General features: G+C 51.2%; 1 protein-coding gene across 2 annotated transcripts; it reads right to left on the reverse strand.

Moving 5' to 3' along the window:
• Positions 1–930: 930 nt before the first annotated feature.
• On the reverse strand, positions 931–23,619 carry zranb3 (zinc finger, RAN-binding domain containing 3). Of its 2 annotated transcripts, none has more exons than XM_067260314.1 (21): positions 23,529–23,619; positions 22,952–23,128; positions 19,876–19,894; positions 19,449–19,627; positions 19,122–19,353; positions 17,879–17,964; positions 17,470–17,641; positions 15,528–15,671; positions 13,504–13,623; positions 12,122–12,241; positions 11,845–12,024; positions 11,525–11,692; positions 10,932–11,388; positions 8,402–8,686; positions 6,553–6,677; positions 5,851–5,952; positions 5,102–5,244; positions 4,121–4,384; positions 3,291–3,642; positions 1,825–1,956; positions 931–1,541 (listed from the first exon to the last, which is right to left on the reverse strand). In XM_067260314.1, exons 2-21 carry the CDS (start codon positions 23,101–23,103, stop codon positions 1,443–1,445), a joined length of 3,531 nt encoding a protein of 1,176 aa, XP_067116415.1. In that variant the 5' UTR covers positions 23,104–23,128; positions 23,529–23,619; the 3' UTR covers positions 931–1,442. The 2 variants fall into 2 exon arrangements, with proteins under 2 accessions (XP_067116415.1, XP_067116416.1); XM_067260315.1 differs by lacking the exon at positions 23,529–23,619 and adding an exon at positions 23,353–23,445.
• Positions 23,620–23,698: the final 79 nt, after the last annotated feature.

The raw sequence follows: 23,698 nt of genomic DNA on the forward strand, positions 1-23,698 counted from the left end.
CTCTGCCTGCCGTGTTATTAAAGTCCTCCAGTCTTCGTGTGTAATAAAGGAGCGAGGCGCGTGTGTGTTTAGGGAGGAGGGGGGGATGGGGGTGAAGGCAGCTAGGCGATGGCAGGTGTGGGCAGGGAGCTGGCAGCTGACAGGAGGCTGAGAGGCCGTGTCAGGAGGTGCACTGTGAGATGTTCATTACTCCCAGGGTCCTGTGGGTTCAGACAGGCAGAGGGACAACAGCCTTATTAAGTGGAGACCTGGAGCACCCGTGTGTGGGGGGGGGAGGGTCTCTCTCAGCCAGCCCCTCCCCTTTTGAGCGGGGGTCTGGGGGTTGTGGCCTCGGAGGCTCAGGTGGGCTTGAAGGATGGGAGATAGTGCTAGTGTAAGCATCTGGTTGGAGTTGGTCTGTCCTGCTTCTGTAGGCTACTGCACTGGTGTGTGTGTGTGTGTGTGTGTGAATCTGGATATTTGATGGGAATGGTCCGGCAACTAACACTGATGGATCGGTTCCGACAGCATTCTGAAACTAGTGAGATGTTGTTGAGTAAATGGAGTTACTGTGTGTCCATTCTCTAAACGGAGGCTGTAAAAAGGATTCAATACTCTCCGCAATGCTGATTGTGAAGGTCTGTTTCCATAGTAACTTTCCACCACTTCCTCTCTCTCCAGCCTCTATATTGAGTTAACTCCTTTTAGAAGAACACAGGGGGTTGCAGGAAGATGGATAGAACTGGCAGAGGGTGCACATTAATAAGTCTTTGTTCTCACCGCAGGCGATGTATTTTCTATCTTCCTCTCCTGTTGAGTCTCTCCATTTTTTCTCTCTCACCAAGCACAGGTCCTAGCATTGTCAGGCCAAGAACGCTAATGTCTGCACTGTAAAGAGATGACTGACTCACACATGAAAAGGGAACTAACAGTGAATCACTGAATGGGGTGAACATTTTACAATTTTATTTAAGTCAACATTCCTCCATATACCTGGTAACCGAACACACATAAAAAAAAAGCAACATTTGTTCAAGCTTAAAAAGAAAACACTTGTTTGTGGGTTCCGCATAAATGCGAAGAATCACGCTTTTTTTTTATTTTTATTGTTATATATATTTTTTTTTTCATGCGTTTTTCCAGCAAGTCTGCGCAACCTTAAAATAGCCCCGGCGTTTGAAACAAGCTCCGCTCAGCCTCTGAGCTAGATAGGCCCGTCATAAATCAAGCCCGGCCCGCCGCTGACGGTTCGAGGGCGAGGAGGGAGCCCTGCGCATTTGCATTTGATGCATGCCGCATTGTTTAGTTAAACCTCTTTCGACAAACTCGACAGCGTCCCTGAAGCAACAGCCTTTGTGCTAACTCAATCAATCACCTGAACGTGATCATAAGACACGGGGAAGCGGCGGCTAAACAAGCCTACACGCCCGGAGAAGGGATGGTGCCTTCCCGATGACACTGTGTCATTTCTTGATGAAGAACCTGCTGATGTCGGAGGCAACCTTGGAGGCTGATAGGCTTCTCCTCATCTGGCTGCGCTCCTTGGCCTGCAGAGCAGTCCTCTGAAAAACCAAACAGAAAAGTTTGTATTTCCACTGATCCGTTAAGTGCCCGGGCCAAATGTGCAGCTGAGAAATGCTGTCCAGAATGCATTTCTCTATAGCATACAAGGTTGGAGATTGCTGCATGCTTTCTTGCTGGACTAAACGTTCTCTAATTGAGAGACCACAAAGCAGACCCCCAGAGGTATGGAACTGTCACACGCTGTCTTGTCCAGAAGTAACATAACATGGGGCAGAGTGAGAGAGCATGTGTGTGTGAGTGTGAAGAGGCGGGGCAGCATACAGATCTGTGGCAGACAGTGCAGAGGGTCTGGAGGTTGTCCAGGGAGCACTGCCCCCCCCCACTGTAGACCGGCCGGATGTGGTCCACCTGCCAGAAGTGGCCGTCCACTGGGTTACGGATCATCTCATTCAGCTGGACAGACACACACACACACACAGACAGACAGACACAGACAGACAGACAGACAGACAGACAGACGGTCAGATGGACACACATAAATATCTCAAGGATGGTGATATGTTATATCATCTTTGGCATTATACATATCTACATCAAGATGATCAAGTCAATGACGGCATCATTCGAAACCATGCAGCAGGTTTCCAAAAAGCCCACTAAGCCCGCCTGCAAAAAAATTAATGATGCGACCAACTGAAACACAGAGGACTTCTGATTGGTGTTGCTTAATGTTCTCTCCTCCTCGGGTAAGCAGCCCAGCTCCTGCAGAGCCCCTGGCTGGCACGGGGGTTAGGTACAGGCCTGGGAGAGGCACTGACAAGGCTCTAATGTAGCAGAAACCAGCAGGGGGGCACATGGGGCAGGGAATCACATGCCTGACTAAAATGGTGGCATTTCAATCAGTTGTATTTTTTTCTTCTTCTTCTGTTAAGATGGAAGAAAAGCCCCTGGGGATTCAGCCGGAGATTTTAGCCGGAGAAATCAATCTCCATACTTGGTGTGTGTCCCTCTTTCTCTCATAACCCAGGGAGAAAGAGAGAGATACTCAAGCAAGCAGGGAAAAGCAGTGCTCATGAGCTGAGTTGCTATCTCCCTGCATCCCCTCAGGTCAATAGCCCCCCCCCCCTCGACGCCTCATGAACCACCCCGGCCCCACTCCAACGCACCGCCCATGGAATTTATTACCAAGGGGCTATGGCCAGGTCTGTGCGAGGCCCAGTTAGCCTAAATCCGCCCATTGATTTGCGAGCCGTTGCTGCTGGGGGAGCTTTGCAGGAAAATGGCAAACCAAATCAAACAGGCTCTCGGCAGCGCTGAGCTTGTGGGAAAAATCAATGCGGGGATCTGAGAGGCACCGGCAATCCATTTACCCTGAGCCTGGATGAACCTGTGTGGCTGGGCTTGGACACACCTCCTCCTCCTCCTCCACACACACACACTACCCTTTCCCCTCACAAACACACTGTCCTGGATGTGAAGCGCTGCCATATCCGCATAGCTGCCTGTCTCTGGAGAGACAGCATCCTATGCTGCTCCTAATCGTTTATCTCCTGTGAGCATGAGGCGGCTCCACCGTGGGAGAGAGGGGGAGACGTTGACATTTATGTATCCCCCCCCCCCCCCCCCCCAAAACATCCCTGGGAATGTTGGCTGTGAGGACCAATCTACCTTCCTTACGTGTGCTCTTAATAGAGTTAGCTATTTATAGTGGGCAAAGTGGGTGCGGGGGGGGGGGGGGGGGGGGAGGAGACGGGATTTCTGCCTGGACGTGGTGAGTGGGAACCCACCTGTTTGAGTGACAGCTGCTCCAGCCAGGTTCCCTCCAGTATCTCCTTCCTGTGGGAGGGAGGGGCGTCCCGCACCCTCAGGTACAGCTGGTGGGCCTGCAGGCCGCAGTGCTGACACACCCCCTGCTCCGTCTGCAGCACCCGGGCCCTCATGTAGGCCTGGCTGGAGCGCAGCTGGAACTCCTCCTGGCACGCCTGGCTGCAGAAGCGGGCGTCGGCCGAGGCCCCCTCCGGAACAGGGGGGCAGGCCTTCTGGCAGGACAGGCAGAGGGGCACCCCTGCGCTGTCCACCGCCTGCAGGTACCCCGGCTCTGAGGCGTCCCCTGTGGGAGGGGCTGGAGCCTCACCCTCTCTGGGAGGGGGGGGAGGGAGAGAGAGAGAGAGGTGAAGGGTGGATGAGGAAGTACAGGTCAACTCTGAGGACTTGACCTCATAGTCTGCTTATAAAACTACAATTGCCCACGGGTAAAGTGATACAGTTCACAAGAATGTCACATCTAGTACTGTATATTTGCATTTCCAAGCTGTCAGTGGGGCATATGGTGTGTGTGCGTGTGTGTGTGTGTCTTGGCAGAGGAGGGCTGCACAGTCTGGGTGGTTGCCACAGTGCTCCAGTGGGGTCCTGCCAGTGTGTTTGGGGACAGATGGACCACGCTCTCCTCGGCACCCCTGTGGTCCTCAGCAAGGCTCACAGGCCGAGAGAGAGACTGCTGCGGTTGCCATAGCAATGTTGTCATCCAATCAGCTTAAAATCTTTCTCTTCAACGTTAGACCTGACTTGGTCAGGTACTGCAGAAGCAAACCCCTGCAGCTCCAGCCAGACAACGTACTTCTCTGGGGTGGCGGGGGCCGAAGGCTGGGGGCCGGCGGGGGCCGAAGGCTGGGGGCCGGCGGGGGGCGAAGGCTGGGAGCCGGCGGGGGGCGAAGGCTGGGAGCCGGCGGGGGGCGAAGGCTGGGAGCCGGCGGGGGCCGAAGGCTGGGGGGCAGATCTCCTCCTGGAGAAGAAGCTCTCGGTGGCGATCACACGGACGCTCCCGCCCTCCTGCTGGGCCTTGCTGAGGGAGGCCTCGGCCACGTCCTCCCGCCTCAGGTACCTGAGGAGGAAGACACATCAAAGAGGAGCGAGTGCTGGGCGAGGAGGAGGAAGTAGCATCGGGGGGGGGGTATGAGTTTCTTGGCTTCAAAGCCATTGGGCGGATGAAACGAGCAGGATGACATGAAAGCCGTTGGTGGGGTGGGGGTCGGGGTGGGGGTGCGAGCCGCAGTAAGGATTCTAGAGGCCGGTTGATTCCCACTCGGCCATTCAGTGGTCATCAAGACCCTCTTTCTCTACGCCTCCATCAGCTCCATCCTGTTTCAGTCTGGTTTACCACTGGCATAATGTGCTTGGTACACATGCATTATCAGTCTGTAACTCTATATACGCATCACCTGAATGTGGAGCAGTGTTTATTTCTGAGAGTCAATAGGACAGTCATGATTGGCCCTGATTAAAGTATAAATCTAACAGCTGTCAAATCAGCCTCGCTGATTTCCCCCAGACTCACTGCTTCATTGGGTTTAGACAGCCAAATCTGTCTCAGGATAGGTATTTGATTGGGTATAGCTGCCCCCCCCCCCGCCGATCCTCCCACTAAACGCTCCCTATCGGCAAGCTCAGAGCCCACACAAAAAAGTCTCTTTAATTGCTGACACACAAACACAAACACAGACACACACAGTCCTTTGTAAAAACACTCACTTGCAAGTGTTTTCTCCTCCCCTTTCTCTCTCCCCCACACACACACACACACACACGCCCGCGAGGCTACCTCTTGGTGCTGCTGTGTCTGCGCTGGGTGCTGGCCAGCTCGTCCAGGGCCAGGATGGGACTGTGAAACAGCTGACCGCTCCGACGCACCAGCCTCTGCTTCATGGCTGTCAGAGTCGTCCATTCCCTCACAAACCTCAGCACCTGGACACACAACAAACAAGCGTACACACACACACACAGCTGTTTACGCTGCTAGCACTTGTCACTGCCAGCGGACAAGTAGCATGTCTGCCTCTCTTTCTTGGAGCAGGACCTGCTGTAGCCTCGACTATTTGAAACAGGCTGCATGTGGTCCTCCATGCCTGGATGTGCTTCAGGTCTGGTGTATGGGCTTTGTTCTCTGCGCTCCCTGGCTGTGATTAGCGTCGCTGGCAGCTCCCACTGAGCAGGTATGGCTGCCTGCTAATGCAGCAGATGCTAGCTCAGTCCCAACACCCAGGCCGGCGGCGGCGATAAGGTGATGATCCTCCTCGTTTAACGACACCCATAAAACAGCCCCCCCCCCCCCCCCCCCCCCCCTTCGAGCGGTAAAACCGGACATCTGTTGTGCGGCGGCAATCTGCCGCAGTCCCTTTCGGTAGTATACTTCCACCGGCTTCGTCTTGACATTGTTACAACGGCGTGGCTAGACGTGCCCTCGTTCCATCTGTATTGTATAGCCCCCTGCAATGTGGTTTGCTTTCATTCCCCCCCCCCCCCCCCCCCCTCCACACACTACCAGAGACCCCCCCCCCCCCCCCCGCCCACCTGGCTGCTGTTCTCTCTGCGTCTGAAGGCCAGCGGCAGGTCCTCCCAGTTGTCCAGGGTGATGTCCAGGGGGATGAAGTTGCAGTTGAGGGGAGTGCCATCCTGGGGAGGGGGTAGGAAGACAGGAGTAGGTGGGGGGACGGACGGTTGAGTTTCGTTCACGTTGAGCAGATTTCACAACATACACGGGGGTGAATGTAAACTGATCGCAGCACAAATGCATACACGGATTACCCAACCTCAACACGCTTACACAAGAATAACACAAGCTGGGATCTCACGGTACAACAATGTCGAGCAGCTCGACGGGGGGAAAAAAAGACATGTGACGTTGAATTCTGTGAGCGAATATTTCTTTGGGGTTTCAGCCGCAGAGATAAATCCTGGTGATAGGCTGTGTGAGTGGTGTCGGATTTACTGGAACTTGACAGGATTCAGGCTCTCGCCTCCTTCGGTTTGATGGGTATTATGTGAAAAGACGACTGATGTCTATCTTTAGTGACACCATAGTGATATTTCCCCATCGGAATTGTGTGGGTGTGGCGCGTGTGTGAGGGAGGTGCTTAGTGGGACGGAGAGCGTGTTGGACAGGGATAGATGGTGGTGGTAAGGTGTGAGCTGGGGGGGGGGGGGGGGGGGGGGGGGGGGGGGGTGCAAGGATGACAAAGCCTTTGTGCAGACAGTGTGCATGAGAGATGGTACCTTGGTGTAGAGGTAGACCCTGTCTGTGTTCTTGCTGGCACAGAACTTCAGGTTGGGGTACAGAGGAAGACCGTCTGAGCCGTCCCCCTCGGTCAGGCTGGACGCACACACTCTGTCTGTCTGGGCTGCGGGCGAGAGAGCGAGAGCGAGAGAGAGAGAGCGCGAGAGAGAGGGCAGGTCATTACTGTCTAGACCGAGGCCCCCCAATCAAGGCGACCGCAGGAAAAGGTCAGCCTGCTGGGAATGAGACACTCGCGGCGCAGCAAGGTGCCTTTGGGATGATGGCCTCTGACGCCCTGCTAATGCCTTTTAGTAAATGAGAGAGGCACGTCCAGCATGGGTTTATCATGAGCGTGTGCTCCAGGATCTCTGCAGATCCCCGGCAATACTGCTTATCAGCACATTTGCTGGTTACCTGTGGTGGAATGCGGGTGAATTAAGTGGGACATTTATAAGACGGGGGGTAATTTATCTTACAAAGCAGTCTTATTAGGCTGTCACTTAGAGAGTATGAATGCTGCCCTTCGCGGACCCGTGGGAATGTACTTGTCATTCCACAGCAGAAAACAGAGACACTAATTGGACCGAGTCTGTTTGCCTGTGTGTCCACCCCCCCCCCCCCCGATCCTCTTCCTAAAAACTCTAATTGTGCATTCCAAGTAACAAGCAACACTGCTGCAACATGATTCAATCGTTCCAGAAACGTGGCTTGGGGTGGGGGGGGGGGGGGGTGTCGTGGCTGAGAGAGACAGGGCCTGGAGGACTGATTGCTCATCTCTGCCACGAAGGAAACTAATCTCAGGGCAATCAGGTGGTGAGAGCGGCGGACAGGGCCACACCGCGCCTCGGAGACGCCACGCTCAGGTAGAGGAAATCATTAGACGCCGTTCTGGATGGCATAGGTCACTTTTATTGGCCCGCTGCTGTGTTTCGCATTAACCCGTCGCCCCCGGAGACTGAAGAATGGCCGTCTGAAAATAGCCCACCACCGTGTGACATCGGAAATCACATAAGGCCATTAGCTTCCATCAATTCAGCTGTGGGGAAAAGTACACAATGGTAAAAAGCAGAGGCAGGACATTAGGAGCTCTCTGAAGACGACGTCTTTGTGTTAAAACTGGATTTTGTGTGTGTGTGCGTGTTACTTTTTGCGACTGAAGCCATATTTATGGATCGCTATGTGCAAAGGTTCTTCAGGAATGGAAAGTACCCTGTGCCGATTTCGCGTCGATGGCGGAGGGTGTTAATTCATGTGCTGACAAGCTGGCGAGGTTTTTTTCTTTGTGAAGCAACTTTGACGCTTAGTTGTGAAAACGGGACTGAATAGATGTCCTCGTAGGCTATTCAATAATTCACCATAACCAGGACACTTCAATATGTTTCTGGATAGACTATTCACACGATGAAAACCGATTTTTTAATGACCGGTGCAAAATCTCTCGGGAACTATACGTAGGCTTATATGCTGTGCAAAGAATGGGATTTGTATCTACACAGATGGTAGTGAAATAATGAAAAGCATCAAAACACGTGAGAGAAAAAGCGATAGAATGCCAAAAGAACAAATAGAATCCCTAGCTGTGTTCAATCTAGAGGTCTACTGTGAAGCAGTGAGATAGGCAATATCCTCTGCCAGATAATAATAATAATAATAAGATGCACCCCTAACCCATTTCCTTCAGAGGCAGCAGATGGAATACTGATATGCCCACATTTATTTGGAATGATGGTATTACTGTATTATACCAGTGGGGGGGACAAGTTATCCAAAATCATTTCCCTATATATGAAGTGTGGGAGGGGTGGTGGGGGTTTGGGCGGTCTGTGGTGTGGATTACAGGTGGATTACCTCCCGTGTGATCACAGAGTGGTGAGTGGTAATCTCCTGGTGATTGTTTGCCTCCAGGCTTCTCGTCCTCCTCTGATTGCGGTGTGTCTGTGTGTGGCTCAGGTGCTGTGAGAGAAGCTGGACCACGGTGCGGGCCGGGGTGCGGGCCGGGGTGCGGGCCGGGGTTGGGCTGTGGTTGGCTGGCGGCTGGGATGACACACGGGTCCGGGAGGTCTCTGGTTCTGGGCCGGGCTGCTGGGCTGAGGGGCTCTGTTGCGGCGGAGGCAGCGGGCTCTGGACACGGAGCTGAGACAAAACACAGCATGGAACAGGAGTCTGATAAAGGCTTTATGTTGAGGGCCATAATGTTGATTCATTCCTTGTTTGTGCAAACTTACTTGTTGAATATAAAGCCAATTCTGATCATGTATATGGTCCCAGCACACACGGTACCAACACACACCCCCATGTATGAATATTTGCAACCCAGAAACATAAGGTGGAAAGAGAATCTGGCTGATATGATAATGAAGTGTTCAGAACATTCCACCATGTGTAGCACTAACCCGACAGACAGAAGGAGCCATCTTTTCTAGCAATGCGACTTCCTGGAGAGCCTTTTCTGTTGAGTTTGTGAGGAAGTCTGAACTTGTGAGAGACTGAAACATGCTGCTAATTACTGCTCTTTCTACTTGGAGGTCTGCTTCTGAAAGGCCAGACTCTTATAGATTTTCTCAAATGTCACCTGAATTGTCCCGGCCCCCCCACCTGTGATTCCCCGGTGGTCGCTTCACTAACAAGCGGCGGGGACAAGGGACTGCTCGATTTCTTACTGAGTGAGACATAATCTTGACAATTCTATAATGTCTCGCCTTTCAAAAATATCGCTTGGAAATGAGTTCAATTGCATGTGCCCCAAGTTTCACATTATTCGCAGGAACATGAGAACAGGAAGTGCATATTTAGTGCGGATCTCGTTTTACACAAGAAGGAAGTACCTTTAGTACCTTTTTATGAGTAGGGGTGATTTATTGTCTAATAATGACATTGTTAGAGGGTTTTTATATGCTCTTATCTTGATAATGGAGGTAGTTATACTAATATAAAAAAGCAATATAATATGTATGTAACTAGTAATTACTACTAAACCATGAGGCCAAAGAAAGTGCTTCTTCCCACACTCTCACTACAGCGACATCATGCCCATTCCTCTACTCGCCAATCAAAAAGGCCTTGCTGTAATGGATAACATGGTCATTAAGGCTGCCATTGGTAGGGATGTCCTACTTTTAGTCCACATCTGATTGCTGGAAATATTCAAACACAGATTTTATATATTTTTGCATCAATTTAAGATGGTACTTATGGTACCTTTTCCCCTACCGATGTACCAGAGAGAGCAGTGGACTGTTTTTTATCCTTTGGTTCATATTAGATGTTATTAATCATCCCAACCCAGCAGGAACCAGAGTATACTTGTGTTTTCTCCTAAAGGGTCCCAGAGACTACTTAACTATGGTAAGGATAAAGTAGGTGTTTATTCTGACAGCGGGTTTCAAGATAAACTGCTATATTGCTAACGGACAACTGAACCAGTTGTAAAAATAAATGAGTTGAAAAGACCCTGGGAATGAAACATTTGACTTCCAACATCCAAGGCCATGTCCAGAGCGCTGGCGAGAAGCCAACCGCGAGAGGCCAGCCACGCGCTGCCTCGTCCCCCGCACCTGAGCCTGTGCTCGGGGCTGAGGCAGCAGCCAGGTGGGGGGTGGAGGAGCATGACAGCAGCCTGTACTAAAGTGGCAGGCTGGAGTGGCAGCGGAGTCAAAGCACCAGGCAGCAGCAGAAGGGTTATTCTGAGAGGCAAAACGGAGGAGGGGGTGGTGGGTGTTCGTGTGTGTGCGAATTCGCAGCGTCGTGTCTTGATGGATGGAACAACAGGTTGCACTTTAAAGTGTTGCACCCCCCCCCTCCTTTCCCCTCCCCTCCTCCACACCACTTCCCCCCCCCCCTCCCCCGTCACACGGGGCCGACTGAAACCTGTCGCGTTTGAGGGAAAAGGAATAGAAGTCTCCTTTGTTCCCCGCCTCCCCTTCGCCTCCCAGCTCTCTCTTATTAGGTAGCATCACAGAGTGACAGGGCGCTCCTCGCCAAACTTCTGGTTCGAGCGGATGTATCAAGTTTCCCCCGAAACTTTGAGACTCTTGGCACGCAGAGAGGGTCTCTGCACTATCCGTGACAGGTGAGAATGATGCCGGGCTTGTCATCTTGCAGATACATTCCCCAATGTGATCTATTTCAGACTCCAGACGCCTCCCAAACGGGTGGAAACGTACTGGCAACACCAAGTTATGTTGATGAACAAAATTGGCATTAATTGGCAGAACTGATTCATCTATTCACTGCGGGTGCAAGGGGTTTTTCTTATCAAGAAAGAGGTTGATAAGCGCAGTAACGACCCTGTCGATGAAGCACGCCATTATCCTGATTGTGTGTGTGCGAGTGTGTGTGTGCGAGTGTGTGTGTGCGAGTGTGTGTGCACTGTACTCACCAGAGGTGGGGCGTGGGGACTCGCACATCTCACAGTAAGGCAGCAGAGTGCTGTTGCAGTAAGTACAAGCCCCACAGCTCCACTTCTCCCCCTGCCCTGCCACCTCCGGCCTGGGCGGGGCTCTCTCAGAGAGCCTGCGGGGGGCAAACAGGGGGCACTGGGGGCTGGATCGGCCAGCGCCGGACCTCCTCTTGGCCTCCAAGCGAGACCTGGGGCTGGGGCCAGGCGTCCGCAGCCTCTTCACCTGGGGGGAGAAGTCCTCGGCTGGTTTGCTGGGCGCTGGAGACGGGGTCTCCTCGTCTGGTGTGCTGGGCGCTGGACACGAGGCCTCCCCCTCCTCCTCTGCGAGCGCAGGCCTGCCTCCCTCTCCCTCCAGCGAGGCCCTCTTCCTCTTCTTCTCCTTGGCCGCGTTTGGAGAGAAGAAGGTGCGGATGTCGTGCTGCTTGTCTTTCTCAAACTACAGGTGGACACACAACATGGACACACAACATGGACACACATCTCCGCTTAAAAAAAAAAAGGACCGCAGGAACAGCGCTCACAACAATCCCCCGCGGCAACGGCGTGTACAGACATCGTCACCGGTGACTCACGTGGGAGAAGAAGACGCCATCTTTGTCCACCTCTGGGTCTCCTCCCATGGGCGCCTTGCTGGGTGTCCAGGCACTGGAGAAGTTGAGGAAGTCCCACTTGTCTTTGTCCCCGACCTCGGCATTCAGGTACTCCTTCCTGCCGTTCAGGGTGGTGCCCGTGACCGTTTCCTGTGGAACACGCGAGCCTCAGTGGAGCTACGACCACAACGGCTAACGAATTCTGAAAGGCTTGGATGGTCAGACGGACAGAAGGGGGGGGAGAGGGTAGCGGAGAGAGCTTGGTATTTTGGGAGATGTGCCACGTCGCTGCCGGCACTTACCTTCCTGTTCAGCATGCCCCACATGACCGTGTCGAACGTTCCCTTGGCGATGAGGTAGTGCACGTGCACGGAGGCGGTCTGGCCGATGCGGTGAGCGCGGTCCTCGGCCTGCTTCACGTGGCCCGGGTTCCAGTACAGCTCAGCGAACACCACGTGGGACGCCGCTGTGAACGTCAGACCCTGGCCACACAACACACACACACACACACAATGTCCCTCTTACACTACAGTAACATTGTCTGGTAAATAAACAAAAGGGGTGTGTGTGTGTGTGTACCTGACCGGCTGCCTGGATGCTGAGGACTGCCACGCGAGTACTGGGGTCGTTCTGGAAGCGATGAACCAGCTGGATGCGCTCGGAGGACGGGACGCTGCCGTCGATGCGGATGTAACCGGCCTGGGACGACAAGAGGGGGGGGGGAGAGTGTGTGTGATGGGTTAGACTACTTCAAAAGCCACAGTAAAGTACTGTCCAAGAAAGGTGACAGGAATACATTCCCCTCCACCCGTTTCCAGACCCTAAAATAGATTTCAATGGGAAAGGCGTGAGCGTGAAAGAATGGCGTTTGGTGCTACTGACGTGACTAATTTCATGGTGTTTTAATGAGCTCTCGTTTAGTCACCCCTCTCTGCTCTCGCCCCCCCTACCTATCCTCACGCCCCCCCCCCCCCCCCACCCCCTTTCCAGCAGCCTGGCGTTCATCACAGTGGACGCTCCTGTTTTTAGCCCTCTTCCTGTTAATTGGTGATTATGAGTCAGAGAGCGGGAGAGCGTTCACATTAGAAGGTGGGATCGCATACATCACATCCAGCAGACACCTCTCTCCCCCCCCCCCCACCACCACTCCAAACCCCCTCCCCTTTCCTCACACATTCCTGGCTGTGAGCTGAGAAAATCGTTTGCTCATGAGTTGTGAAACTGGCTAAACCGTGAGGAAAGAAAAAGAAAAGTTTGGTTTCAAAAAAGAAAAGAAAAAAGAAAACTGTCGAGCTGTAACTCTCAAGGTGGAGAGGTTGTCTACGGTCGTGATGACTGTGTGCTGGACACTCAGCGCGTCATCCACCTGTGACTGGGGACAGGACACATCTGACAGGCTGGTTCTGGTACAGATGCTAACTAGTGCCTCGACTCATGCAGCCGGCCACCCTCTTACCATGGCCACTCGGCCACAAGTAATTGCTGAGAAAGTGTTGCTTGAACATCTCCTTGACATCCCAAGTGACAGGAGTTTCACCCCCCCCCCCCCCCCCCCCCCCGCACCCAAAGGGTACACGCCGCAGGCAAGACAACGGCCCACCTAACCTTCCAGGTAATGAGCCCGGCCGCCGTCGTCAGCGAGTGCTGATGGGAGGTGGTGTGTGTGTGGGTACCTGGGCTTCGATGACAGCCTCGGTGCAGGCCTGCAGCATGGTGAGGTGGTGTGTGTGTGTGTGTGGGTACCTGGGCTTCGATGACAGCCTCGGTGCAGGCCTGCAGCATGGTGAGGTGGTGTGTGTGTGTGTGTGGGTACCTGGGCTTCGATGACAGCCTCGGTGCAGGCCTGCAGCATGGTGAGGTGGTGTGTGTGTGTGTGTGTGTGGGTACCTGGGCTTCGATGACAGCCTCGGTGCAGGCCTGCAGCATGGTGAGGTGGTGTGTGTGTGTGTGTGTGTGGGTACCTTGGCTTCGATGACAGCCTCGGTGCAGGCCTGCAGCATGGTGAGGTGGTGTGCGAACACCAGGAACTTGAGCTGGTCGCTCTCCAGCAGCATCTTGATGTAGTCCTTCACCGCCCCGGCCTACACCCGCACAATGCCGTTAGTCAGAGAACACTGGTTTAAAAAAAACACATTGTTACCATCCCCATCTCCAATGACAACCTACCAGAAAGGTTTGTTAGAAAGAAAAAATACCCACATGGTAAAGTTGACCCAAAATGACATGATGATATTTTCCCAGAGCTCACTGCTCTGGTTGCCATTACCACCGCCTCCTTGGCCTCTCCGCTGCCTGCCTGGCTTTGCTCGCCTGACGTTGCTGCGTGTCTGCGGGAGGCTGACAGCTCCCGCCCCGCTCTCCGGGCAGACGCGTCCACCTGACCACCTGAACTTTGCACCTGTCCCACCGGGGCCCCGGCGAGAACAGAGCCGCCACACCCGGTAATGACTACCCTGCTCGTAGGGGCCGTAATGAAGTCAGGCCAGACCGTGGCGTTCTCATTATCCTGGCCTACTGCGAGATGCTGCCTCTGTGGAGTTTAATTAGTGGCACAAAAGTTCCTCCGCTCTGAAGCGGCGTTAGCTCTCTTTAAAGTCCGGCATCAGAAGTGCCCTCCCCTGGGTAATTGGGAGCAGATGTTTGCCGGGGTAAAAATACCCCCCCCCCCCCCCCCAACCTTCGGCATGTTCGCGAACCGGTCGGCAGCCAGTCAGGAGGGGGTGTTTACGCCTTCGACTGACATAGATGTGTGAATTCATCCACAGGTCTCTTGAGGAGGCAGAAATAGACGGGGGGGGAGAGAGGAAACGAGACAGGATCACACACACAGACACACGGCTGGACCTTTAATCATGGGAGGCCAAAAGGTAAGCTGAGCGAAAATCCAATCAGCAAACAACACCAACCGCATGAAATCCAGGCATTGGGGCTGGAGGGGTGGAGCTTCCATGATTGCGTTCAGCCAGCGCTCTTCTGCCTTAAGTTACCCCTGGGCACCACCTCCGTATCATGCAGGCTCTGATGCTATGTGTGTGTGGACTATATTGGAAAGGTGGTCAAAACTTCAGACCTTCCACCATGCTCCCCCCCCCCCCCCCCGCATCTGAGGGGGGTGTTGGCTATGTGTCTGTCTATATTGACCAACCTCCTAAATGGAATTTGTGTTCAGCAGGGGGACTATTGTGAAGCTACTGTGCATGATGAACTCTCAGGGCTTGGCACACTAGTCAGCATGTGGCTTGTGTGCCCCCCCCCCCCCCCCTTTCCCTTCATTCAACTTCCTCTAAAGTCACATAAAAGTCAGCGCTGACTTCTCACGTTGCCATGGCGATGACACCATGGAGTCAGCTTGGAAAATGTCTGTGCTTTGGTTGGTGCGTATGAGTGTGTCTGAGTGTGTGTGTGTGGGGGGGCTTGTAAGAGACTCGTAGAAGACTTCAGGAGGAAACTGAAAGGCCACAGTTATTGCATCCCTACCTTGAGAGTGCTTTCACTGCATTGCGCCTGTTGAGGTCTGTTACCATGGCAAAGATCGGTCTCGTGAATAACATGAAGGAAGGCCAAAAATTAGAAAGAAAAGAGATACAGGGACAAGGTCTTGTGTTCAATTCAATTCAGTTAAATCAACTTCAATTCAATGTTCCCCAGGAGCCCAGAACACATTCCTTCCTGTTTGGACAGTCTAATAGACACCTTGTGTATATTGTTGACCATATGATCCATTGGTCGTGATCTCACATCTGGGACAACCCTGTATCCCTGGCTGAACGGGGTTGAGCTCAAACACCAACCATCATGTCCACTTCGTCCTCCCGCACACGCGCACGCGCGCACGCACGCACGCACACGCTATTTGAAGTAGTGGTAAAAGTATGTGGTTCTCTGCCTCCCAGCAGCCTCAGCTTCCGTCAGGGGTCCAGTGTTGGTGTGTGTGCCAGTGTGTGTGTGTGTGTGGGGGGTTTAAACCCTGTGTGCCCTGCATTACCTTGGCGACGGCGGTCTGCTTGTACATGCGCGTGATGACGCCCATGACCTGGGTGAAGGGGCTGCCGTCAGAGTCGGGAGCCGACGGCCCCGACCCCAGGTTCTTCATCAGCCTCTCCCACTCCTCCAAGCTGGCGCACGCCTCCTGGAAGTCACACAACGCACCGGATCATTCTTTACCTCTCCTCCTCCTCCTCTTCTCCGTTTCAGCTATAAAAAGGGCGGAACAATTAATGGTGCCCACGAACGCTGCCCTACTTTTCTCTCTCAGCTGGGAGAGAGGAGGAGGAGGAGAGACAATTCCCCGAGACGGCGCTCCGCTCCTACCAGGAGGCCTCGGCGCTGCCTAGGTGGGTCACGCGCTGGCCCAATTATAGCAGGCGCCGTGACAACCCGGGGTTGAAGATGGAGGACGCGGCAGGCTGCTACGATAAATCAAAGACGGCTAGTTTGCCTCTCAAGGTGAAACGAGAGGAGTATTTAAGGAAGATAGAAAGTGGAGGGGAAACAATAGCAGAACATAGGGGCACTTCAGACGTAGAATACTTATAAGCCAGCTGGAGGACATATAGGCCAGGACAGATAAACAAAACGGCCAGATGTGATGTAGAAGGAAAACTATTGTTTCAGACGTCGAGTCCGGGTTTAAAGAACACTGGAAAAAGCTCCAGAGTTGAATGATGCCGCACTGGTGCAGGGATGCTGTGAATTCCATCATTCACACTGAATAAAATACATGACGCAAAGTCCCTAATTAATCAGCCTAAGGGGCATGTAGGCAGATGAGGGGCTGTGTGTGGGTGTGTGTGGGCGTGTGCGTCTGTGACAGCGGGTGATTTATGGCGCTCACCAGTAGGTGAGAGCTCTTTGTACTGCTGGGAGGCTGGCACAGTGCAGGGGAATGTGCTGGGCATGCATTCCTTCAGCTGACAGAGACACAGAGAGAGAGGGAGGGCGGGAGGGAGGGAAGCGAGATAAAGAAAGAGAGAGAAGGTAGATGAGAAAGAACGAGGATGCGAGTGAGAGGAGGTGCCCTGCCGCCTCAGCAGCCCTCATTACTGCAGATTTACACACAGCACGGGGGGACAGGGAGGCTACCCTCGCACACACACACACGCACACACGATGTGTGACGGATAAGAGCTCAAAACAAAAGCCAATAAATATATAAATAAATAAAAACATAGGCAGGTGTAAAAAGATTTTCACTGAGAATCTGCTCATTCTGTTAAATGGCACACGCATCCACATGCTCCTGAATGAATATTTACGGTGACAGTTGCCAGACAGCTGGACGGTTCCCCGACAAAGGGCAGGGGGATGAAACGAAAAGGGCAAGAAGGAAATAAAAACCATATGGCCGTGAGAGATAAAATGATAATTAGCGTGAATTGGGGTTCTATCGCTGGGCAACAGAGAGGCGAGGCTGTAATAATAGGGCGCTATATTTAGCCCCCCCCACTGTCTCTGGGCTGCAGCCTCCTCCTCCTCCTCAGAGAGACAGAGAGAGAAAAAGAGAGACAGAGAGAGAAGGAGAGAGACAGAGAGAGAAGGAGAGAGACAGAGAGAGAAGGAGAGACAAGGAGAGACACAGAGACAGGCGGAGAGAGAAGGAGAGAGACAGAGAGAGAAGGAGAGACAAGGAGAGACACAGAGACAGGCGGAGAGAGAAGGAGAGAGACAGAGAGAGAAGGAGAGAGAAGGAGAGCGACAGAGAGAGAAGGAGAGAGAGAAGGAGAGAGACAGAGAGAGAAGGAGAGCGACAGAGAGAGAAGGAGAGCGACAGAGAGAGAAGGGGGGGATCATGAAAAAGAAACCAAAAAAATAGAGCTGGAAAGAGAACTATAAAGATACACGCGAGAGAACGAGAAAGAGGGTGAAAGAGTAGGAGAGCGAAAGAGACAGACAGACAGACGGGGAGAAAGAGATGGGGAGGTGGATACCTTGGCAGCTTCTTTGGGCAGGTCAAAGGGGATGCGCTGGCGGATCTTGGGGGGGAGCTGGGTGAGGACCTGGGTCTTGAGCCTGCGGATCATTATCTCGCTCAGACGCTGATGCAGCTCCTCCAGGTGTGACGCACCCCGACAGTCCCATTGTCTCCGGTTGCCAAAGAACCTGGGAGGGACAGATAACGGGCGCGGGGGCCCCTTTGTCGCTGCCTCTTCTGCACTGATGTCCCCCCCCACACAACCCCCCGCCCGACCCCCCCCCCCCGGGCATAGACACAATGCTTCTTTACTGAAATCAGCCCTTTAATGATTCGCAGCGCATCAATATGGAAGTCTCATTTGGCTTTTTCTTGAAACGGAGGCATGCTTGTGTGTGTCAAGTGTGCGCGTCTGGGCTCTTTACCTGTAATGAGCGTTACAGTATTTTTTGGTATAGTCACTCCATGTTCCAAACCTCTTGGGATACAGAGAGTCAATCTGTGTGAAGAGCTGTAGAGATACATTTGATCACAACCAACTTAGATGAGAAGAATTTCCAGCCCTGGCCCCTTCGGCACAAAGGATACAGTGTAAACCTATCTGTGTGTGTGTGTGTACAGTGTGTGTGAGGATGGTAAAAGTGGCCAGGATCTGACAGTGTGCTCTATGTTATCGTATCAAAGCCCTTTTGCCCTGTGATGGAGAGCGGGAGATCCATTAGCTCATCACCAGCGCTCCGAACGCTACACCATTAGCTGTGCATCTTCTGTCTGGAAATAAAATGATATTTAAAAAAAACTACAGTGCCAATCCAGAGTGGGCCATCTGTGTTTAGTGCGGCTGTTGAAAGCACTAAATGGAAAGCGACCTCTCCGGGATAATAATGGGCAATTATTCAAATACATTCTTTTTTTTTTTTCACGAGTCGTCGGAAATAACTAGACTGTGCGAAGGTGCTAATCAAATCGTGGCTCTGCTCCACACGCCGAGAATCTAGTTCTCCTCCATTTGAGATGAAAGGCCTGGCGACGAGTGGGCAGAAAGACAGGCCTGCGGTTTACGAATACGAGTACTGTTGGAAACTCAAGACAGAAATGGAGAGACAGAGAGAGAGACAGAGAAAGAGAGACAGAGAGAGAGACAGAGAGAGAGAGAGAGAGAGAGAGGGAGAGAGAGAGAGGATGAAAGATAGAAGAGGCATATTGCGGGTGGGTTTACGGTGGCTTTATAATAAAGTCATCTCATTTCTAGCAACAAATCCCAGACAGTGTGAAAGCGCCAGGCTCCTGATCCAAGGTGAAAACAGGTTAAACAGTGATCTGTGTCTGTGAAATACTCAAGGCGGATGGAGGTCAGTTTAAGGAAAATTCCCATTTAGAACGATGCAACCCTCTGGGAAGAGTAGGATAACAATCTCCTAGAAAAACAAAGCTGCTGATATGCAGCTCAACATTGGCACCGAACAGCAGAATATATTTGTTCGGTCGAAATAGAAACCTGGAAAACCTCAAATGAGAAAAGAAGAATATGTAGGCTGTCAGAGCTCAGTGGTTCTAACTTGTTCATTTCGATAAGTTTCATGGCCAATTTTGTGAGTTCGTGGATGCCAGTGTTAGGCTTGTGCGTTTGTTTGAGGTACTGTTGCCGGGGGTGCATTTGTTTCGTACCTCCTCCGGCCGCCCCAGGGCGGGGGTGCCCGTCAGCAGGATGGCGCGCTTGGCGCTCTGGATGAGCGGCACCAGGATTTTGCTGCGAGCAGCGTTCTTGGACTTGAGGTAGTGGGACTCATCCACCACCACGACGGCAAACCTCTGCCTGGTCAACGCCTCTACTAGGGAGCGAGCATCGGTGGTGAGCAGGCCGTAACCCAGCACGGTCACCTTACTGCTGCCGATGCCCCTACAGTGGACAAAGACAGACAGGTCACCCAGGAGCTTCTCTGTCAAGCCAAACGTATATCCGTGTGACCCGGTGAGCAGTAGCAGGTGACCCACGTGGTATCGCTCTTGCTCTCCACCAGGTTGACGTCTCCGGGGTTGAGCTCCGGGATCCAGCGCTCCATCTCCTCGATCCAGGGGTACTTGAGGGAGGAGGGCACCACGATGAGGAGCGGCCACTCCTGCCTGTAGGAGTAGGCGACCGCGATGGCCTGGACCGTCTTCCCAAGACCCATCTGGGTGATCAAATGAAGCGCCACCGCTAAAACCCCAAACACGCCAGGCTCACAGGCAGATTGCATTTGACACCAAGTCTGCTTCACGAGATCTGAAAGCAATACGTTCTGGAAGGACCTGGTGTCAAAAATGATTACATGACTGGGAACCCTGCTTGAGTTTGACAAATTAAATTCAGAATACATCCTAGAGTTGTTGTTTTTTGGGGGGGTTTTGTTTTTTCCCCCTTGGCTGGTTGTGTGCTTACCTCATCTGCTATCATGCACCTGAAAAGTATAAAAGGAAATAGGAAGGGTTCAGAAATGATGACAGTGTTTGGTAAGCACACACTTGCAAGAAATATCTGATCTCAGGCCATGCTACTATAACCACAGACAAACAGAATAATCATGAAATATAACAGTGGCACAGCATCTGCAAACAATGAGCTCTTCTGACTAATGAGGCCGTCTTGACTCACAACTGAGTTTGGTTTGCATTGAGTCAATTTAAAGCTTGACCCAGTGAGGCCTTCTAATGTCACACTTTCATATTCAGGAGAGTCTAAGTGAAAAACAGCTATATTTCCGTCAACAATTGGATTCAGCCCAAATAACGGAATCCCTTTGCTGATTCAGTTGACAGTTCATCACTTCTACAAACAAACAAACCAAAATATCACAGAGGACGGACGATTTTCCAAATGAATAAATAACTATTGAGCTACGGCTATTCAAAACATCAAACAGGCGTCTTGCTCTCCCTAGCCAGTCCCTAGCGCGGCGATCTACTGATCACAGTTGACAGTTTTATTATCTTCTCCTCACAACGTTATAAGCTTTGTCTGGCTTTCCCACCCCTTTCAAAACTCCTTTATCCATTCCACACCTTCCTATTCATAAAGGATTCCAGCAACCAGGTAGCACCGGCCAGTGTGATACTGATAGTCCATGACACAGAAAGAAGCCGCAGTTGTACTCTCCTACACCCACTCGCACGGCCGCCCACACCTGCCCCAGTTTCCCCCTTCACTTGAAGAGCATGATTAATGTGCACCTTGCCACTGGTGTTCTTTTCTAATTGCCTGCACACGGGGCTCAGTCAGCGTAATGCATACGCACACAATGGGAGAGACTGGGGCAGGTGCTTGCCATTTCTCCACGCATTAATCATTCTTCTTTAAATACCCTGACTCCTGCCAGACGGCTGCCATCACCGAGAATGCTCAGCCTCTGTTGCTTGACAACGGCATGAAAAAAAGAAGGATATGGATTTGTTTTTTATGGTATCTTGACAAAGCCCACCGGCCCAACATGTCAAAGAAAGGGGGCAGTGGGAGCTATGACCTCACTAGAAACGATAATCAGCTTCAGCCTTGTCGACGATGAATAAGGTCTCATTCTTCACCTTTACCTTTACTACAGCCATTCTAGTGGGGCTATTTGATGAAAGCTGCCTGCTATAAAATCCAAGTCTCACCAATACAATCAGCTGATTGTGTTGGTGGGAGTAGGCCTACACAACAACCACTTTGCTACTGGTCAAATCTGTGGGATCATTGAACAAGGCAATTAGCCTATGCCCGCATACAAAAAGTTTTTTGACATTCTTGTTGTTTCCGATTTCAATGCTGCGTGATGATGAATTGGCATTTTCATGTTCCTCTGCAACTGATGTTGATTTCTTTCTGCTTGGTCTGCCTCAGCAAACACTTTGCTGACTTGTCACCACTATCTGGGACTGAAGTAAGTGTGCAAGCACCATTTTGTTTCCTTGCCAAATGTTTATGATAATTTCATTAACAGGGAAACACCAGTGTCAGGATTTTGTAATCGATTGTCAATAAATTTAAACTACTGCGGGGGACTTTTGTGTGGTTTGTAAGTGAAAATTACCTGATAATTGTCTGACAAAAAATAGTACCCAAAAAGACTGGGACAGCTTTACATGACAAGTGAGGAGTTCTGAGTAGGCCAAGTCTTTCAATGCCAACCCTCAAAGCCAACCCTCACTGTGCATGCTCTACATGCACAGTGTAGAGCATTCTGGTGAATGAAAACCAGTCATGTTGTAATGAAACTATGTGAGACATACTGGCAGTCAAACTAAATCACGTGCGCTCCAATCAGAGTTGTTAAACCATCTGCAAAAACCTCAACATGAACTCCACGTGACGTGCAAAGAAACAACTTTCCCTGCGGTTCTCCATATCTGGAGAGCGCGTCGAGAGCGCGTGGAGCATGACCCATCTTGGCCAAATGAAAGCATCAGCACCAACCCTGGTATTGATCGTCACTGGGACATTAGTAGATTGGCGGCACACCACAACGCTCAACTGTTTATCTATTTGTTATGACATCCGCATGGCTAGCCTCATATCAACAAGCCGCGAATGAAAACTCTTTGGTCGAGCCAAATGTGGAAGGTATTTTATTCAGATTGAAATGTTTAAATGCAATTATAGCTGAATGGAACGAGACTGAGACTACAATGATCATATATGCAAATGTGAATCTGGGGTGTAAATAAAAAGTCTGTGATATTGCAAATAAATTGTCACCTTAATTCACACGTCATTATTGATGTTAGCAGAAGTCATTAATGCAGTCAACAGGCATCCCATTAGCAATGATCATTATCATTTCTGAACTATTCAAGTCAAGTTTGGTTTCTCAAGCATTCTATTGTACACAATATAAAATATTCCACTTGCCATACTCCAAAACGAACATGTTAGGCCAATTAAACTCCACCTCAGGGACTGTGCACTCCACACATCTTAACGGCTCACACCGTGTTGTGTTTCAGTGATCTTGATATAATCCTTACACAATTAAGCAGATAATTTATATAATTGTTCCATTTATATTTATAGATATCCATGAATCCATTTAAGGACCTCTGTATGTGGTATAGTACAGTGATGATGGTACTACATAAACTGTACCTGCTTTGCTGATTGCCAACAGCTTGCATCACCACCATTACGTCTCCTGGGAGAGCCAGGTGGAGGAATAGACAGTGTTTACTGTCATATTGATGCCTGCAACCAATTGACTGGCTGGCCCATTCATGTAGAACAGCACTCCCCCTGCCCCTTGCATCGATTAGATGCTTTATCCCAGCACTGTCAGGCTGACTCCCCTGACCTCCCCATCCCCAAAGGCTTTTACATTGACTAGGCTGAGGAAATTAACAAGTCTGGACAATTTCTGCTGCCCAAGATAAAGAACGACAAATCTCTTTTCTGGCTTAAGTCAAATGGAGAAAGTTTAAAAGCTGTGATGGGACTCAAGAGTTTGAATTGAGTTGCAATTTCCTTTGTGAAGCAATTAGTTGATTACCTTCCATCCCTTGATAAAGCAAATGCTACTCCCTCCTTTTGGAACGGCATCAGTCTCTGTTGTAGCTTCTCAGGAAGCACTGACAACAAGTGGCTGGCACATCCTCTGTCATCGGGTGATCTTTGGAGGTCCGTTGGTGAATCACTCTCCATTTTCTGGTTACAGATACTTTTTTATCTTGAAAATGAGAAACGATAAAGGACCGACAAGTCAATCTGCAGCTATGCTGGCTGGTGGCTATATATTTAACAAGTAAAAGTTCCTGCTGAGCTGGCATATGAAGTCAGTGGGTTAGATTCTGAAGTACCAATGCTAATATTACTTTAATCTACCACTTTACTTGCTGCCGTGCCACTAAACCTCTGGCAATACAAGAAAGACTAATAGGGCAGACAACGTACCAGAAGATTCCGAGATTGTTGGCTGCAAAATGAAGCATTGAAAACTAGTTGTAAAGTGATCAGTGGCAGATTTATGTTTGATCTCGAGTCGACTACTAAAACCTTTGAAACTTGCTACGAAAATTTGTTGCTAGCTAGCTCATGGTGCTCTGTCTCGATATGCATATCTCACTCACCCAATGAATGTGTAGTACAAGGCGGGATCTGGACCAACGCATGGACAGACATCTAGTGTGTGTTTCTTGTTTGTTTTGTTTTTTAGCTAGAGTGTCTCGTGGACCAAGTCAACTTCGAACTTACAACGCACATGAATGTGACGCCACATTTCTTGAAAAGTAATTCTCAG

The sequence above is a fragment of the Osmerus mordax genome, chromosome 22, assembly GCF_038355195.1.
Source record: "Osmerus mordax isolate fOsmMor3 chromosome 22, fOsmMor3.pri, whole genome shotgun sequence".
Lineage (NCBI taxonomy): Eukaryota > Metazoa > Chordata > Actinopteri > Osmeriformes > Osmeridae > Osmerus > Osmerus mordax.

Coding starts and splice junctions, on each gene's coding strand:
- zranb3 (XM_067260314.1), bottom strand. CDS start 23,103: ATGGAGAGTGATTCACCAACGGACCTCCAAAGATCACCCGATGACAGA. Junction 19,354..19,448: donor GAGAGCAAGAGCGATACCAC/GTGGGTCACCTG, acceptor TGTCCACTGTAG/GGGCATCGGCAGCAGTAAGG. Junction 4,385..5,101: donor AGACACAGCAGCACCAAGAG/GTAGCCTCGCGG, acceptor CTTCCTCCTCAG/GTACCTGAGGCGGGAGGACG.